The sequence below is a fragment of the Pleurodeles waltl genome, chromosome 11, assembly GCF_031143425.1.
Source record: "Pleurodeles waltl isolate 20211129_DDA chromosome 11, aPleWal1.hap1.20221129, whole genome shotgun sequence".
Lineage (NCBI taxonomy): Eukaryota > Metazoa > Chordata > Amphibia > Caudata > Salamandridae > Pleurodeles > Pleurodeles waltl.
Window position 1 is genome coordinate 242,139,624 of NC_090450.1, and position 19,598 is coordinate 242,159,221.

At 41.9% G+C, this 19,598-nt stretch overlaps 1 protein-coding gene across 1 annotated transcript in view; it reads right to left on the reverse strand.

Annotated features, from left to right (window-relative positions):
* Window positions 1-19,598, reverse strand: part of LOC138265619 (putative serine protease K12H4.7) — a 313,417-nt gene that overhangs the window by 149,039 nt on the left and 144,780 nt on the right. The window contains exon 5 of the mRNA XM_069213485.1: window positions 8,990-9,104. Coding sequence (XP_069069586.1) covers window positions 8,990-9,104 — 115 coding nt within the window. The remainder of the gene's footprint in view (window positions 1-8,989; window positions 9,105-19,598) is intronic.

Genomic DNA, 19,598 nt, shown 5'->3' on the forward strand with positions numbered 1-19,598 from the left:
TCACGTGCATAGCACTATTGCCATTTGTATGACACCGTGGCACTGGAGAACCAGAAAATGAGAAATGGGTTATTGGGGGGGGGGGAGAACGAGAGTAATAAGCTGGCTGTGAAATAAAATAAGTTATAACATCCTGGAAAAAAACACTCTGAGAATGCAAGACTGAGTAAAGCATGGGAAATGTAAGCAGGAACAATATGGTTACGTTAATGCTTTTACACTTCTAACATGCTGGCTGAAAAAACCTGCAACATTTACTGGTCTAATGTACACGAAGCAGGGGAAGGGTGCTGTACCACAGAATGTCACTAGGTGTCCCTTAGGACCTCTTTTGGCCACATAAGGTACTGCATCCTGCAATCTTGAATTCAATACATCCCCCATGAGATGGGGTGCTGTGTTGAAAAATGAAGCGCAGTAAAGTTTTACGCTGTGCATTCAGGTTACGAGGGTGAGGAGATAATATGGTGGCTGAAAAAAAGAAATAAGTAACAACATCCTGGAAAAAGCAAACACTCAGAGAATACAAGACTGAGTAAAGCATGTGAAATGTAAGCAGGAACAACCCGGTTACGTAAACGCTTTTATACTTCTAATATACTGGCTGAAAAATGCCTACAACATTTAATGTTGTAATGTGGATGAAGTAGGGGAAGAGTGCCGTATCATAGGCTGTCCCTAGGTGTCCCTTGGTATCTTGTTTGGCCACATAAGGTACTGCATCCTGCAATGTTGAATTCAAAGAGATAAGAGTGGTGTGTTGAAAAATGAAGCGCAGCACCCTTTTTGTGTAAAGTGTTACGCTGTGCATTCAGATTATGAGGGAGGGGAGATAAGAGTAACACGCTGTTTAAAAAAAAAAAAAAAAAAGTACGAGGTTGCACTATATGAAACTTCACAGTCATGTAAAGTGCTCTTTCTATCGCGTTTGCGCTATATGAAGCTTGTAAATGAGCTTTGTGCTGGACTATCAGCATGAAAGTGTCTTGTACAGATCAAAGGAAACCACAACAGCCATTAGATATCTGCACTGCCTCTCTTTGATACAAATAAGCACAACTACTTCAATTATAAGGTACAAGTACATTACGGTGCCTGGACCACTGCCAATTATTGCTCTTTACATCCCTGTTACTATTGTGAAGCGGTGCCAGAAATCCTGAATATCAATCTTTTATGTGCACCAGCAGTGCTTAATTTGAACCAGTGGTTGCAGATGGGGCCCTCCGCCACTCGTTTTCGTGGTCCGGCACTTATTTTTAATCATCAGAATTTGACCCAGAGGGAGAGAGAATAAAACAAAAATAAGAAAGGAGGAGGAAGAGAAAGATGAAAAAACAGCGGCGAAGGAAGTAGAGATGTAAAAAACCTCCAACGGGCAGGGAGAGTATACTGGTGTATGAAAGAAGCATGAGGTAAAATAATGACTCAACCACCTTGATATTTGTGAACCCTGACTTTCAGCAGCAGAGTCGGCGGACTTCTCAGAATAGTTTGGGCCCTGGCACTTTTTCTTTCATAAATTAAGCACTGTGCACCAGTCATAAGAAGAAGTGCTGCCACTAACACAGTTATTATAACAACGAATGAGCTGACTCAAATCATCTGGCCATAAAGTTGCTGGAGCATGTCACAAATCAAGTCACAGAACAGCCTAAGCTAATGGAAATCCATTTCTCTTGAGCCCCGGGACAGACAGCTCATTTGTGAGCCTACTGCTGGTGGTAAGGACTGCATTTGTGTCTAAAGAAGACCTTACATATTAACAAATTAGAAAGAGGAAATGTAGTTGTAACCATAGAAACCTTAGATGTGTCTAGGATAAGACCAGGAAGAACGTGCAACAGAGCTGCGTCTGCCCACAAAGTTCCTACATTTAGCACACAGCCTAAAAGGCAATGGCTGTTATAGTACTGTTAGCTGCATGGACAACTTAGGTGAGTACAACAGGGGAAACCACTAAACAGACGTGATCTCAAGGTCAAATTCATACTCTCAGCAAACAAAATGAGGGTTTATAGAAAAAAACATACATTCATGATACACTTCGATACATAAGACTTCTGCAAGGATAAAATTATACACCCACACTATTAGCAAGTATATTTAGTTTAACCAACACAAAGGTACATTTTTAAATAACTTGCATCCTCTTTTTCCCCCTTTTTGTAAAGTAACCGAGACCAAAATGGTGTCCAAAGGCATTGCCTGAGGAGGTAAATGCAGGCCAAGGAGGAGGAGAAATACACAGTGAACCATGACAACTTTGAACCTCAACTTGGTGTGCAGGGTGAACCCTAGTGACTTGCCATTCACTCAAACATCACCCTCAAGAAACACAGTGCCAAAAAACAAAGACAGACTGCTCCCCCTGCTCTCTCTTCTAAATTTTTTTTAAAAAAATTTAAAAAAAAGAAACCATTTCCTCCAGACATTGACCTCAGGGCTGATGTTCAAGCCTTGACTCTGTTGCATGTGGGTGGTGGTAAGTCCCTGTCCAATGGCTTCCAGACTCCAAACTGGAACAAATTAAAGGCATCCTACACGCTGCAGCATTGTTCATCCAGGTCGTGAAAAAATATGATTGCATCACATCCACTGAGAGTCAGCTCCTTTGGTAACCCTTGCTGGCCCACCTCATCATCAAAACCAGCAGCATCATTTACAAAACCATGAATGCCAGCACCCTCACCTACTGAGGTCATCATCTCTGGTGGTGCTTGGCATACTTACAGCAAAGACACTATCAGACTGAAGACTAAACAGAGTAAAAAAAGTAAAATAACAAGTAGACAGTCCTTTTCCACTCGTCTACCCAGGATCTCAAACAATATCCATGTGTCCATCAGTAACGACAGCCCTAACACTGCTCTACTGTAAGAAACAGTGGAAGACTACCTCTTTAAAGAGTACTGCATCAAAATGCATTAGTAGTCCACAAGCCTGCTAATTATTTTACCACTTTTAATCTTTATACTGGACTTTGACCGAATAAGTAGCTCCATTGTATGTATATAAGTGGTATTTCTGTAGTGCACACCTAGCCAATGTGTTGGATTGCCTAGTATCAGAACCCTACTACAAAAACAAATCATACCAACCACTATACCGGGTGGGGCAAAGAAAAAGAGGACAGATTTCTAAAATGTCCTCCCTTGTTAAAGCAGCAGTCCTCAATAATCAGACTGCTGAGTTAAGAAGAACAGCAGGAGCAATTCAGAATTTATCTGGGTAAAACAGTCCAGCTTGCCCACGGTAACCAAGGTATGAGATGTCATGCTCTCACCAGTAGCACATAATCTTGCTCTGAAATTTTATAGGACTCACTCAAGTACATCAAAGCATTTAAACAGTTAAAAAAAAGATGCAGAGAATGGTAATTAGACACACTGATCAGACAGCAGGAGAAAAGATGTGTCTGATGATGCATAACGAAGATTACAAATCAGTTTATTTTAGCTTGAAGGGGAGATGAGTTTACTGCATCAGCTTATCTTTGTGCATCTGCATCAGTTTATCTTTCTGTATCCATATCAAATTTTATATTGGTAAACAGGAAACTCAAACAGAGGTTTCAGTGTTTGCAATTTGCTCATTAAGAGCACCCACAGCTTTCAGTAAAACCCACCAATAGGACTGATTGTAGCTAAATGAACTGCAAATTTCTACAGTGCTAAAAACTACCTAAGAGCGGGTATGTGCCAAGTACTTGACTGTGTACACTGATCCAATTTAGGTCAAACTAACTTGAAAAGAAGGCATTCAGTCTTAGCAAATGCCAACACAAGAGTTCAAGTGAAATCCGACTGAAAATTAACGTTCATAGTTGGGCATCAACATGCTTTCTTTATTTTAAAGAATATAGCATTGTTGCATTAACACCGCCTTAACAACTCTCACAAACTCAGATTTGGGTTACAATATGCATGAGTCCATTTTTATAAAGAAACATTTTTAAATCTTAGGCTTTGCTTTAACCCGTCATAGTTATCAGATGAGATGGTCCAATGAGCTTAAATGAAACAAGTAGAGTAACACAATACTGCAGCAAAATAATGCTTAGGAGGCGAACCATGGTATCCTTATGACATGAAGCCATGATGATCCTTATGCATCCCAGCTAGACCTCTGCTGCTCCACGATAATTATGATAATTTGGTGATTCATTCCTTGTCATGCTCCAGGGATCTTCTTCATTCTTGCTTAAACCTGCTTTCAGGTTTCTATGGCATTGCCATCTGTTAGTGAGTAAATGCTTAATGAATTGCTGCCCCATACCTACAGATAAATGCATATGCACACTTGGTTTTTCGTTTGTTTCCTTCATCTGCAGCCCTAAGCTTTTCATATAACACACTTGAGTCTGGTCATCTTCATTTTCATTTTTTGCATGTTAAAACCCTTTAACTCTATGCCTGGTTGACACACTTCCTTATTATATTTAGAAAAGGTTGCTGAAATAGTCTAATTCTCAAGTGTAGGAGCAAAAGCCCATGAGTAATGTTCCTGAAATTGTGGTTTCTCTGTAATGTTAGTCTTGTAACAATAATATTTCACCATGTCTTTTCCAGTTCCTGTTTTTTAGCCTCTTTTCACCACAATTCTCCTGGGTCTGACATTCTTTTATAGCCAGACTGCATGACACTTTCCTTAAAAACGAATTAAGTGTAATGCAGTAGAGAACTGGTGGTAAAGAATTAGTGGCCTGATAAATCAATTGTTGTGTATTTGCAAACATTACTACAGAAACCTCTGCAGAATTGCCAGCATTTCAAATGTACCCGTATACCCCAACTGATTGTATTCACCAGAGCACTGCAATTAACAATGCCGGAATTATTAAATGTGTCTGTTTTATGCATTTGTATAAAAATCAGACTATTTCATGGATACTTACTGACTGTCCACAAGAGCTAGAGTCAGACTGCCATGATTTTCACAGTCGAGATAAAGACACTATGGGCCTGGATTTACAGTTGGGAGGAGGGGGTTGTTCCGTCACAAACGTGATGGATATCCCGTCCGCCATATTATGATCCCGTAACAGCTTATGGAGATCGTAATATGGCGGCCTGGAATATCCATCATGTTTGTGAAGGAGTAACCCAGTCTGCCAAGATCTAATTCGGGCCTTTAATATTTATATAGGGGCTATTGTTGAGTATTTATAAGGTATACTGCAAACTTGAATTTGTAGCCCATTAAATGCTGAAAATCGAGTATGATTTCAAACAACTCACTCATTGGCGATTGGACTGTTAGCAAACAGAGCATCATTGCACACACATGACTGTTCTTGCTCAAAAATTAGACGTATTTCCTCTTTCTCCATGTAGTATATACTTACATAATAGTAAAAGTGTAGCAAACATTCTGCTATGAGGCAGAATTGGTCAAGTGATATTCTCACTGTAGGCAGGATAAAGCAGCCTTTGTAGTTTTCTTTCCACAGCCCGTACAGGGACAGCAGAGCCGGCCTTTGGTAAAACAGCACCCAGAGTGGAGAAAAATTTGGGGCTGATGCTACCTAGTTGAGGCAGCAGGTGGGCCTTTTTGTGTCCACTGGTCAGTACTTGGCTGAGCACTGACTGTCCCCCTGAACACACACATCCCTGGACTTTGCCCCAGCTCACCTAAATCACTGATAGCTTAGCTGCCTCACACGGATGATGGTTCTGTTGTGGTCTGTCAACAGGGGTGAAAGAGTGCAGGAAGGGGGCTAATGAAGTGTTAAAAACACCTCCCACGGTACGATAATGAAGGATTATAGCCCCTTAAAGCTGACAAAGTCGACAGACGAGCACGCAGGACAAGGCAGGAGCAAGATAACAGGCTGTTGTTGGCATCATGTTAATTCACACACCTCTGTGTGCCCCTTAGAATATTGGCACCTGGGCCTGGGGCCAGCATGCCCACGCTAAAAGCCAGCCCTGGGGGACATGTACAGTTCTGGGCAGGCTGAAATAACACACCATACAGACCATGGGATCCTATCTGAAAAAGGTAGGAAACAACGTTTTTAAAACAGCGTCATCACTATGGCCAGATATTCTCATGTGATTATTTCACTGAGATGACAGCTGGAAAGGATTTTGCGGGCTTTAGCTTATGAGATCTGTCTCACATCAAAAACAAAACTGATGGAAAAACCAAAAGACAATACCTTCACAATTTATTCAATTTACTGAACTGCATTCTGTAGAACACCAAATATGTGAGGACACCTGTTAGATCCTGCCAAAGTCCATTACTAATCCACTTAATATTGTTAGAAAATTGATTATAGCTTAAAATAATGTTTCTTGCAGTGTTTAAGGTTTTAGAGTGTAACCTCAGTAGCAATAAAACAAACTGGTCTGCATTCTTAACTTGAATAAACATAGTAACGCTTTAGATTTCAGAAGCTTTCTATCAGCGTGAAAAGACCCAGTGTAATCAATCAATGTTTTGCTTTTGGATGTTTATCTAAACACTACACGATGATAAAAAAGGATCCCATCTAGAAAATTGTTGAGAAGAACTCTTGCAGCAAAGCAGAACTTCTACATTGGGAAAACATCTCTGTTGACGGACACAAGTGAGACACATCACTTTGAGGAAACAATACTGTGGTCCAGTGGCGGCCGGCAGCTTTAGGAGGGAGGGGGGCGGGCAACACACACACACACACACACACACACTCATTCTTTCACACAGACACGCACGCACATCCATTAACAACACTCAAACATGCACGCGTGCACCAAACATTCAATTTAAAACATCACACACAACCACACACACACACACACTTACCTTCAGCCTCCAGGAGGGTTGGGACTGCTGCCTTCCCTCACTGGCTGACCCTAGGCCTCGTCACAGAGTGGGATGGGGTCAGTGAGACTGCTGACCCCACCCCACTCTGTGATGAAGTGTCACTGATTGACACTCGCCTTGGGCACTTCAGGGCTTAAACTGAAGCGCCCAGGGAGAGTGTCTATTGGTGACATTTTCCTCGTCACCCAGGGGAGGGCCTCAAGGCACCTTTGCTGAGCCGAGGAGGTCACGCCCATAGGAGCTGTGATCTCCTCAGCCCAGCAAAGGTCAGCTCAGGCAGCCAGGAGTGTGCGCAAATCGTGCATGTCTCACTCCTGGCTGCCTGAGCTGAACATGGAGAGTGTCTGCCAGGCTGACCTTTGTTCAGCCTGACAGACACTCTTCATGAGGGGCAAAAAGGTGGGGGCGAGGCCCCTCCGCCCTGAAGGACTGGCCGCCACTGCTGTGGTCAGAGGCATCCTCTTCAGCAATAGCAAGCTCAGAGAAAACTGTATCAACCAGGCAATTTACATAAGGGTCCCCTGTGGATGTTACTGATGTGCTCAGGGTGTTCTCAGTTTAGTAGAGTGGGAGTAGGCGTTAATCAAATTAATCTGTTTGGTATAGCTATTATAATACAGACGCTGCCCAAAATCCCAGTCTTAAATTGTCACAACTGAGAAGGTGGAAACATGGTTTGCATTGGAGGAAGTAAACACATGAAAAGCCACAATGAAAAGAGTAGACACTAATACCTACAAGAGGTCAATAAGCAGAACACATCCATCCCGATAACATGAAATTCAGAACAAAACCCACCTCACAACCATGAAAGTGAGCAACAGGAGTAAACAACTCTGCCCTCTTTAATCAGGAACATTGCTAAGATCAAGCACAATGGGACCTAATCGTGAATGGGCTACCCAAAGCAAAAATCAGGTGAAATTTGCATACTTGATCATTTGTGATTGTCAAAAATGTGCATATTAGTTGGGGCACCATTTGGACTTGATTCAGAGTTTGACACTTTGGAGGGGGAAAACACACTCTAGTAGAACGTTATTTTACATTCCCAGCTGCACAAATAACGTGTGCTATTAGCCCTAATGATCTGCACCAGGTTTAAATTGATGCAAATTATGGAAGCAATTACTCGTTCTTTGCGAATACATAATTCTATACTGTGCACCTGAAACAGGACGTGAGGCCTTGTGGTGAGCAGGCCTACAACCAGCGGCACCAGAAAAGACAGCGATGCTCAAAATGGAGACCCTGGCCAGTGAATAAAACGTCATCCAACCATAGGACCACTGGCGTACCACAAAACTATCGGGCCCACTTACAAAATGTGATGAAGGGCCCTAGCCTCCTACATCTCTCAGATATTCATTAGCCTTGTGCCGAAAGGAGGCTCCCCTGAAAGGTTGGAGGACACCTGGACAGTAGGCTCCGCTCCTGTGCTGCATGGGCAGTCATTATCTCCCTGCGTAGGACCCACTAATTCCAGTAGAACACAGTCAGGCTGTATCAGCACATGAAAATAGCACATGTGTAGCGCCAGCACTGTCATTAGGGATTGTTCCCTCCCAATAAAAATTAGAGCATATCTTTACCTCTGCGCCCACCCAGTATTACCAATGTGGGCGCAGAAGAAAGCATGCCTTTAGGAGGCACACTGAAAGTGCACCACAAAAAGGTGGCACACTTTCAGTGTGCCTCCAAAAGGCAGCCCTCTAAAAGGGGAGAAAGGGGGTACCATGGACCTCCCAGACATCCCCTTGCAGGTGGGTTCCGTCACTCAGTGCACCCACCTGCAAGGGGATCTCTCTCCCCTCTTGCAGGCAGGCTGCTGTCTGCACAGAGTATCACAAAGCCACTTTTTAAAGTTAAATAGCTGCTCCGTATTTCTTCTACTTCATAATAGGGTGCACTTTCCCTGTTTGCACCCGGTGCACCTACTAACTGGGAAAGTGGGCCCTATCCATAAAATAAGCCCAGGCTGGTAATAACCACTTGTTAAAGAAAACACAAATTACAAGAGGAGAATGCCTGTCTTGTCATGGCACAGAAACAAAAGGAAAAAAACAAATCAAACTGATCGCCTTCTATAAAGAACCCAGAGAACAAGTTTTAAAGTACACAAGCACACTCCTACACAAAAGCAATGACATTTAATTAAATTGCCTCCACTTACTTCAAAAGCACGGTTGTCTTTATTGTACTGCACAACATCCATGAAGGTGCCAGCCAGCGTCTCAAGGAAATAAGCAGAATCCATTTCAGATTCAATTTGAAGCATCTCACACAAACTAGAAAAGAACAAAATGCATCATCTCTGTTTCAGACAGATAAACAAGGTTGCTTTCACCTTCAGGGACATACATTTGTGTATACAGTACTAAAATCATAAAAGTCGTACGATGCTCCCTTTAAATACCATAATGTACGACATTTCCAAGCTTAAACTAAATACAATTAGCTAACAGTTGTAATCAGAAGGTGAATCAAAATTCAAGAATATTTCTACCAGCGAGTTATGGCCTTTCAAATTGCAGGGGTTCAAGAACAACAATTGGCACATAAGATTACAAATTAAATTACAAACAGAACATTTTAATCGCAATAGCTGTGAAAGTATGCCAGTGTTTCAGAGATAAGTTTCTGAATTCCAAAAGGTATGAGGAAAATCTAAAATGAAGTAATATTTAAATGAAAAGCAAACTCACTCATTTGAAGATATGTTACAACTCTTTGCAAATTGAAATGATCCATAGGTCAAAGCACTCTGGAAGCCGGTGTTTGCCCAGCTGGAACTGTTGTTTATTTATTTATTTTAACCGGGGAGAGGGCTGGGGGGTTGTAGTCAGCCTATGCTGCCCTTCCCACTGTGCCCAAAGGTATTTTGCCACCAACAACAGCAGGCTATTTAATTGAGTGCTGCAGTACAGGTCGCGAAATACCTGTACTGCAGTATAAATTTGGCAGGCCAAAGTCCACATACCAACTGGAAGGTTCCTATGGACCTATCAGCTTATGAATGTTGCCCAAGTCTGTGTGCGCGTAGCTCATCCAGTCAAAGGTTTTTCTACGTACACTGGAACTTGTGAACTGATTTTATAAAGCGACCTATAGGAGTACAAACACCAGAACACAAAGCCAAAAGCCTGTACTTGACAAGCTACTCATGCGTGACCTAGGATTTGGGGGAATGTTGATGGTGTGTCAAAATATAGGTGCCATGTGTAGAGGGGATCACTTAGGACAATTAAGGTTTTATCACAGAGTAAGCACTGTAAGTGATAATTTAATACAGGTCTCAGGCAATGTGCTGGGCGGTCTAGTGTCTTAAATAGTTGAAGAGCTGGAGCTTCGTGTTTTATCACCTTAGAGAGTGGTAAGTGTGCTTGTCACTTTCAAAGAAAGTGCTTGATTTGGCTGGCAAATTAGTAGCACACCAGAACACAACAAGATAACAATGCACAATAACCCAAGAAACACAACTGCAACAAAACTGATAAACCACAATGCAGCACAAAACATACAGTGCAGGAAAACAGCAACAGAAGACATTAAAGTGCAAAAAACATGTCACTATCCCAACAAAATACAACCCAACACATGTTCAAGAACGTTTCTGTTGCACATTACCACAACAATAAATCTTCTTCCATAATATTGCATTAAAAGGAGTTTGCATTAAGTACAGTCCTAATTAACACGAAGGACAAGAAATAGCACCGGTCAAAAAATATTGTGAGATCTGATGCACAGAGCAAACACTGAATCAGAAAAAACTATATGCTGTCTATTTGTAAACCCACAAATTTGGTAAGACGCTAGATAAGGAGAAAAAAAATAGACAGCTCAGAAATTGAGCCCAATGCCCGTATTAATGAGGTGGACTCAAACTGATTTATTAACAATCATTTTCAGATATAATAAATTATATGTAATACATATCCCACCAGGAGCAGTAGATGAACTATGCTCTGTCCATCTCCAACTGAAACGACAATGCCCCTGGCAGAGGACTTCAAAAACAACATTCTACTCCACCATTCATTCCATATGGTAATGAAAGAATAGGACTCGAGCAAGGACAGCAGGGAAGAATATCTGATAGAACACTACAGTACTAGGTCCTTTCTCCTGGTGCAGTGTGTTTCGTAATATTACTACTGAAATTATTAATGGACTTGCACAAGAAAGCAACACATCTAAAACAAGCACTGGCAAAGTCAATATGCCTAATATTGCCCACCAGCCTTTTGGCAATTCTTGTTTTGGCCTGCTTTTCACAAAGCTTTACAGTTCAGAAATGTGCTGGGTGTTCGTCAATTTTTGATTTTTTTTTTTTACTAAAACCAAAAAACTTTTTGGGGCAAAAAAAAAACACAAACACCATCATAGTACTCCTTGGCACTGAAGGGAACTTCTTTGTGTGTGCATGTGTTTCAATGTGAAAAGGGAGCATGCCGTAACTCATAGAGAAGCCAGCCAATGACTTAAGTGGGCTGACACATTGCCCCGCTGCATGCTTGAATGGTCTGGAGAAAAATCACACAAACACAGACAAAAGGATTAAGTGTGGCTGAAAATCCCTACATCTAACTGTCAAAGAAATAAAGACAAAGAAAGAGATGGAAAAGAAAAAAGGAAAGAAAGCAAGACAAGATGAAAAGAAAGAAGGATAGAAGAAAAAATGAAAAAATAGAAAGATGAAAGAAAAGAAGGCAAGAAAGACAAGAAAAAAGATGGAACGAAAGAAGCAAACAAAGCAGCAAAACAGGAAGGAAAGAAAGAAAAAAGAGTAAATGAAAAGCACAGTGAGGGGGTGACAAAAAGCAAGAAAGGAAAGAAAAAAGAAAGAAGGAAATACATTTATAAAAAGCACTACAAATGCTGAAAATTAAACACGATAACGGCTGATTTTCTTCCTGGGGAAAATGTATTAAAGAATCATTGGTAAAATACAGTCCAGAATAAACATGTTCTGAAGCATTCTTCACTTATTAAATCACATGTATAATATTGAAACTTCTGGTTTGTGTACTGCACGCATTATAAAAAGTGAATAACTTAATACAGAACTTTTCAAATGGATGCAGTGTGTTATGTTGTGAAATACCACTAGTCAGATAAACAAAAGATAATTCAAAAGCTCTTGCAGGAAGCAGAAACTGATACAGCTGGAATGTGTCATATGTTCACATATGTTAGAAAGTACCTGCTTTCCTGCATCAGGCTCTGAACACAAAGGTAACAACAAAGTAAAGTGAAAACGATAACACTGGCACAGAAGAGAAATACCTTGAGTGTGGATGTGCTCCTTGTTACCGCCATGGACGTAATGGTTACGTCCAGTGGCACGGCGCTGAGGTGCAACGGACGTAACCATTACGTCCTGGGACAGTCCCTCGGGGGAAGTGCTAGCGCTCCCCAGAGGGCCTTCATCCCCCCCACCCACCCTGGGCAGGGCTTGAAGGGGAAATCGGTTCCCCTTCCACCCCTGAACCCCCCCACCCCAAATTACGTCAGCACACTATTGCGCACTGACATCATCAGAGGGTGCCAGATGTGCTGGAAGCCATTTGCTTGGAGCGTCGAGGGAAGAGGAGGTGAGTTTCTTCTCCGGTCGGAGGTTGGGGGGTGGGATTGCAAGAAAGAGGCATCAGGGGAGAGGAAAGGTTTTCCTTACCCTCAATGTCTCTTTCAGCATTCCTGCTGCCCGATCGCGATGCAATCAGGCAGCAGAAATGCACACTAGGCACCAGGAATTTTGTTTATGTGGCCATTTTTTTATGTTTATGTGTCGGGGAGCGGCCCCTTAGGCAAGGGTCTCTCCCCTAAGGGAACAGGATGTATTTCGCCATTTCAGCCCACTTATTTTTAGGTTGATCAGCACCCACTAGGAGTGACTCTGTAATTAGAGCAAATTCCTACAAAGCAGAAACCACAGTTTGGTGGTGAATGGGGCTTCCCTTGAGGATTCACCCCATAACAATGAGTCACGCATCCAGGAAACACACTGCACATTATCAGGTGGTAACCCAGAGCCCTCTGTGGCCACCGAGTTCTGACCTCTGGTATGAAGAAAACAGCACCACTACCGAAGGCACCGCGTGGCAGCTGTGTGACCCCCTCCTCTAGGGCTTGCAAAGATGTGGGATGCCCCAAGGTGTGTCCCCTGCAAGGGTGACACAGATATCACAGATTCCAGCAGGGAGACCTGACGGTTTGGTCCTCTACACGTCTGCCTGCCTGTGATGGAGCGCAAGGCGTCAGGTCTTCCTCTACAGCCTGTTACACTCCTGGCCAGCTTGGATCACACCCAAGCTACTTCTGGGAAGACAGAATCGCTGTCACGGACCATCAGCACAGCGTCGTCTCCCTGGCACTGGTTACCAACGTAAAGGGCCCTGTAAGGGGAGTTGAAGCGCTCCACACAAGTTGAAAGGCAAAAGAAGCACTCACCACACAATGGAGTCCAAAGCTTTCACTGTGTGCTAGGTTGCTCGAAAGTGGAAGATTAGGCACTCTCTGTGCACTGGTGGCAGCAGCTAGGAGCACAACCAATGCTCTTTTTGCACTGGGCTCCTGGGAGGACACTAGGGGGTACACCAGCAAACCGCAGTAAGCAGGCAGACCAGCACGCAAAACTGGGGATTCAATGGCGATCTTTCCTGGTAGCACTGCCGTACTCCAGTAGAACAAAGACAGGGAGCAGCTGTCAGCAAGGCAACAGCCAGAAAACTGAGTCCTTTGGGCCAGCCAGCATGTAGCAGGCAGCAGAACAACAGCAGAAGAGCAGCCCAGATGAGTCCTTTGAGCATCGCAGGAGTCCTTCTGACAGAGGTTCAGCCTCAGTTCCAAAAGTGCTCTCTAAACATGGGGTCAGAGCCACTGCACTTATACTCCAAAATGTCTCTGTTTAAGGGGTGACTTCAAAGAAACGCTTTAAGTGTAGCACAACCCCTTTCACCCCAGCCCTGGCTCCAGACATCAGTAGAAAGTAAATCAGCCCTTGGGTGAGAGCAGGACACCTTTGACATGTAAGGTGTGAATAACCTCTCCCTCTACCAGCGCAGGAAGACTATCAGTATGCAGATACCTCTCCTGTCACACCCAGCTCCTCCTGTGTTGTGGCTGTTTGGAAAGTATGCACAAAGTGTAGCTGTCACTCAGCCCTTGACGTGGATTGGAGTCAGGCTGCAAAACACTTGTTATAAGTACGGATAAATGTCCCTTTTCTAAAAGTGCCATTTCTAAAATAGTAATGTAAAATTCAACTATACCAGTAAGCAGGATTTTCCACTACCATTCCAAACATACCAAACATGCGAATGCTTAAAAATTACCACTTTAAAAAATATAAAGGAATTCTCAATGCTAACCTATGAGTGGAGCAGCACTCACAGTAGTAAAAAGCAAAATGGGCTACTTGTGACTACTAGGACAAGTAAAACAAACATACATGTCCTACTTATTAAATGCACAGCACTCCTACGGCCCACCTTAGGGGTGACTTAGATGTAGTAAAAGGGGAGTTTAAACCTTAGCAAGTAGTTTGAAATGACAAGTCAATGCATCAGTAAACTGTGCACAGTGGCACTGCAGTGACAGGCCTGAGAACAGGTTTAAAAGGCTACTTCTGAGGATGGGACAATCTGTGCTGCAGGCCCATTAGTATCATTTCATTTATAGGCCCTGGGTATATGGTGTACCACTTTACAAGTGTCTTACAGGTAAATTAAATTTGCCAAACAGATTTAAGCCAAATTTACCATGTTTTAGGGGAGAGAGTACACAAATGCACTTAGGCACTGGTTAGCTGTGGTAAAGAGACCAGAGTCCTAAAACCAACAAAAAGAGGGGCAGAAAAATGGGAGGAGGAAGGCAAACGTTTTGGTAATAACCCTGCAGAAAGGGACATTTTCAACAACAGGGGATTTTATTTGAAGAAGAAATTAGCACATGAGGACGAGAGCAAGAAAATGCATGCACTCCCATGGGGTGCTGAAGTAAAAAGATAAAACGTAGCTCCCTGAATGTGAGCAGTGGAAGGATATAAGTCACCCAATGGAAAGGCCTGGAAAGACGCTAGGATCCATAAGAGAGACAAACACACACAAAAAAGAAAACTCACTGCCTAAGAAGCAAGCAAATGAGATTGACAAGAAAGCCAACCAATTCTAAGTAATGGGCTGACACACAGCTCACTGTAGTTTTAGGTACTGTTTACATCAGTCTTAGACAACTGACAACTAAAAGTTGTCTGTACAGAGACTTAACAATAAAAGAGAATGAATAGTAAGAAAGTGGAAGTGAAAGGTCTAGTTTGAACATTTTTGCCAGGGCTGCTTTAAATTACTGGTCCAGTTCTGGGTAGTGGTAAGGCCAACCAGTAATGGAAGAAACCCACCACCCAAATCCTAGACTCCATCACTAATGGATCCAGAAGTTGACAAGGATTCACTAAGCCTTTCATGGAAGGCCGGTGAAGAGTCTTAGAGGATTCCCAAACCCCATGGAAGGGAGACCTCCATAACCCAGGGGAGCACATATCACCTCCTTCAAACCATGTAGTCAGCCAAAGATAACATCACTCACATTATCACTGAACACCATTTAGCTCCCCTACTTAGCATGCACCATCTTCAAAAAAGCTGCATCCTCTGCAAACCATCATAAACAACACCTCTGCCGAGCTGGCTGACAAGCTCACCATCTCTGGTGGCTCTCGGCCCACCTGCAGCCGGACACATTCAAAAATAACACAAAAGTCCAGAAATTAAACAAAAACAGGAAAAAGGCCTTCTCAGTCTGTGCAACTAGGATATGGAACACCCACCCTGAAATGCATAAGGACTGCTCTACCCCTGTTCCAATTTAGGAATTAGCTGAAGACACACTTCTTTTAAAAGCACTATACCATAATGAAGTAAAAGTCATTCTTTACTCTCAGAAGCCGACCTCCACCCCACTCACCAATTGACTGTCACTTGACTTTGACTCTGTACAGGGCTCTGCTACCTTTTGACTAGGTTTGTGGTCAACATATATACACAACTATACATTTTCAAAAGCAGTCTGTGTTAATTCCTTACATTGTAGCCAACGCATTAAAATAATTTTTAAGTGGGACAAGACCTTAAAATGGGTTTAAAATATTGTATTCAATTCCATACAGTTATGCCATGGAGTCCTGTTTCATTAGGATACAAAAGTCACATAACCAATGTGAACCATTCATGAAAAGGAAAACTGACCATTGCAGATCATGAGTAACTTCATTACTGAGTTCATCAGGTATGATTTATGTACGAGAAAAAATAACTGACCTTAGAAAACATATAACTTAACGTTTCTTTGTATATAATAATGAGCAGAGAAACACTTTAATGTACAGAGAGTTAAGAGGCCATATTTCTGAAAGTGTTCTCGAGTGCACAATAAATAGGGGAATTCGTTTTTTGTGCTATTTGTTGCTACTCTAAATGGGAATGAAGTAAAAAAATTATCCTCAGTCTTTATTGTAATTTTTGTGTGCCAAAGCAAGAATTGTGGACATTTATTTTCGAACCAACAGTAAAGATACTAGATTTATTGTGTATAAAACGTCGTGTGTCTGTGTGCGATACAGATTTATAGAGACTTCCTGGTCCTTTTTCACCGTTTAAAAGAGAGAAACAAACTGTTTTTTTCAATTATTTTCTTACTTAGATGGCAAACAAAGAAATGTTTTACTCTATTTTTTTTTTTACTATGTGAGCACAGCAACCATTGTGCATAGTTAGCTTATTCCATGTTTTCCCTAATGCAAAACTTTACTTTGGACCAAAAGTTTATACAGAATTAAATGTTTGCCTTACTGTAGAAACTTTCCACTGGTGCTAGCTAGATAAGGCAAATATTTGTGGGCCAATTTTTGTTAGTTGTGACACAGAAAGGACCTAAGAGTTTTTGATTTCTTCCATGCTGAAGATCGTTGCAGCAAAGCCAATGTTGACCCACGTTCAACATGTTAATGCTTAGAAATCATCTTAAATTAGTAAAACCATTAAAAAGTGACACGTCTGTGAAATAAACTCATTTCAGCTAACATTGCTACTTAGCCTAAACCCGTCTGACACATTTGGTTAGTGGAAATAATCTATTTTCGCCATTTATTTGTACACAGTTTTCTCCCTATTGCAAATACCAGTTGCTCTTTTATTTATCACTCCAGCTGAAAGATTGGTGGAAATGCCCTTTTTAAGCACACAAATGTTCATCTATGTGGCCCATCCTCATATGTTAGGTGTGAGCATATCTACAAGGCAGATTTTTTTCTTTGCTCTTGCCTTCTACAAATATTTTGGAGTTTTTGTTTTCCTTTTCGTTTTTTTCTTTTTAATAGACAAATGTCCAAATACATTTGGAGACAAACGCGTGTCACATGTGACTACTGAACATCCTTATGCATTAAAATAACGTTTTGCACTTTGAAGAGTGGAGCAATAAGTGCACTTTATTCGGCGGCAGGGAAACGGGCTTCATTTTCCCCATGTTCCTCTCCGGGTGGGACAAGGACGGTAGCCCTGCAGGGCCACAGGCGAACACGGAGTCCTGTGATGCAATGTGTTGAATTGAAACTTGACACACAGAAGAGAGCATTTTTAATTGAAGCCGGTTGCTTGGCAGTCTTCCAAATAACTCACAGAAGGAGTAGACAAGGGAGCTTATCCATGTGAACCAGAAGCAATGAAAACAGTATTCTTTCCTCTGTGTCTCCAGAAGAACGATAAGCGCGGAGAGGGAGAGCGGAACCAATTTTGAATCGGAAAATACAGCAAGCAAAGCAGATATAGATTAATCTTTTTAGAAAAAGAAGAATTGGTATAAAAAAAATACAGTAACTGCTGAATGACAGAAAGACGCAAATCTAAAACCTGTAATTGGGCGAGTGAAGCAAAACACTTAAGACTTGATTTGTGGACTTCGATGTACTGGACTACAGTTCTTAACTTGGACGTCAACTTTCCACAGCATACATTCGCTGCTTAACTGTTCAAGTGCGGCACTCATTTTTAGAGGCAACACTTATTTTGCATAATCAGATGTTGAGCCTGACCAAGAGAAAGAAAGACAGAAAAGGGAGAAATAATGAGGCAACGAAAGATGAGAAACAGAGGGAAAGGGGTTTGAAAAGACCCCGCAAGCGTGAGATGGAGCCAGAAAAACTTGAGTGGGGGAAGATACATGAGGTAAAATCAAGCATAGTCAGAGTTGGTATTCCATAACTCCTGGCGTCGGCAGTGCCAGCGGCGGGCTCCTCGCAAAAACTGAGGGCCTATTTAAGTGTTTACGGATTTACTTTTTTTTTTTTTTTTTTTTTACAAATGATGCACTATTGCAGACAAAGCCAGCCATGATAAGTATAGTACACATCTGTTGCCAAAGCATGTGTGTCGCGGTGGTAAAGAAGTGGCTTGATGAAAAATGAGTGAGTAATGCAACATTTTGAGGGGTGGAGGAGTGTGTGACTCATGTCCTAAACTTCAAAATGTTATTGATGAGTCAGTGAAGTAACAACTCACTACGACGGCCAGTGATAAAGTGTGAAACACCACCTTGGGAGATATTTCTTGCCACAAGAATGCGCACGGCGGAATACTTTGACAATAATTGTCATATGTTATCAATCTGTGAGAGATCTGGTGAGACGCATTTGACGACCTGCTCCAGAACAATATACTTACTACTGGCAAGGAAAGGAATGGACCCCACTCGAACTTTTTCCTTGTGTGCCAAACTGTATTTACGGGAACCTATGTTTAATTAGAGGTAAATTATCAAGTTGATTTCTCTTAAGCCAGAATTACACAAGAAATCAAACCTCTTCATCAGCGGTTCTTACCCGGAGGTTTGGGGACCCCCAGGCTTTCACGATGCATACTCAGAATTTGAAAATGAAGGCTAAAAATTAAGTTGGTGTCCTCAGATTGATTTGTGGGAGCAATTTAGATGCTTCAAACAGAATAAAGAGTGGATGATAAGAGGCTTCAGGTGAATTTAGGAAAGCCACATTTTTCCCATTAAAATAAAAACTGTTTTTTAGATTCGTTTTTCAATTAAATAAATTATTTCATAATTTTGTGTATTTGTTTTCTAAATGCTTGATTCTGTATTTTTATGTTTTATTTTGAGGTTTAAATCATAGAAAATGCTTAAGCCGCGGTTCCCGCTTCCATTAATGACTCTGTGTTGGTCCCCCAATTCCAGTAATGTCTAAGTGGGGGTCAGAAGTCAGAAAGTTAAGAACCACTGCTCCAAACCTTAAATAAATACTTTTGTCCAATATGAACCCTTTTGGTTTATTCAACACATTGTGGGCATTAACTGTGGGGCTGTCGCTTCACTCTCCAAGGTGAAAAAATAGTGGTGCAACTGCTGACATTGCCAGTTTATATGCATTATGCTGAAATATCAAACCCGTAATGTTAGAAATCTGCTTTCTGGTTGGCAGAGGTAAGCACCCTGTCCAAGCAGGAACCACAATCCTAGTCAAGGTAAGTCACAAACACACCAACAATTAATCTGTGCTCACTCCCTGGTAACTTGGCACAGAGCAGTCAGGCTTAACATAAGAAGCAATGTCTAAAGCAGGCCCCTTTAACGAGTAGCTTGTGAGCTACTGGTAGCTCTCCAGCTTCCTGCCAGTAGTTCTCCTGTGTGCAACAAAACCAACAAAATTAGAAGTTTATTTGGTTGACTTAATATATCTATACCAATATTAGTGTACATTTGAGAAGAAAATGTGT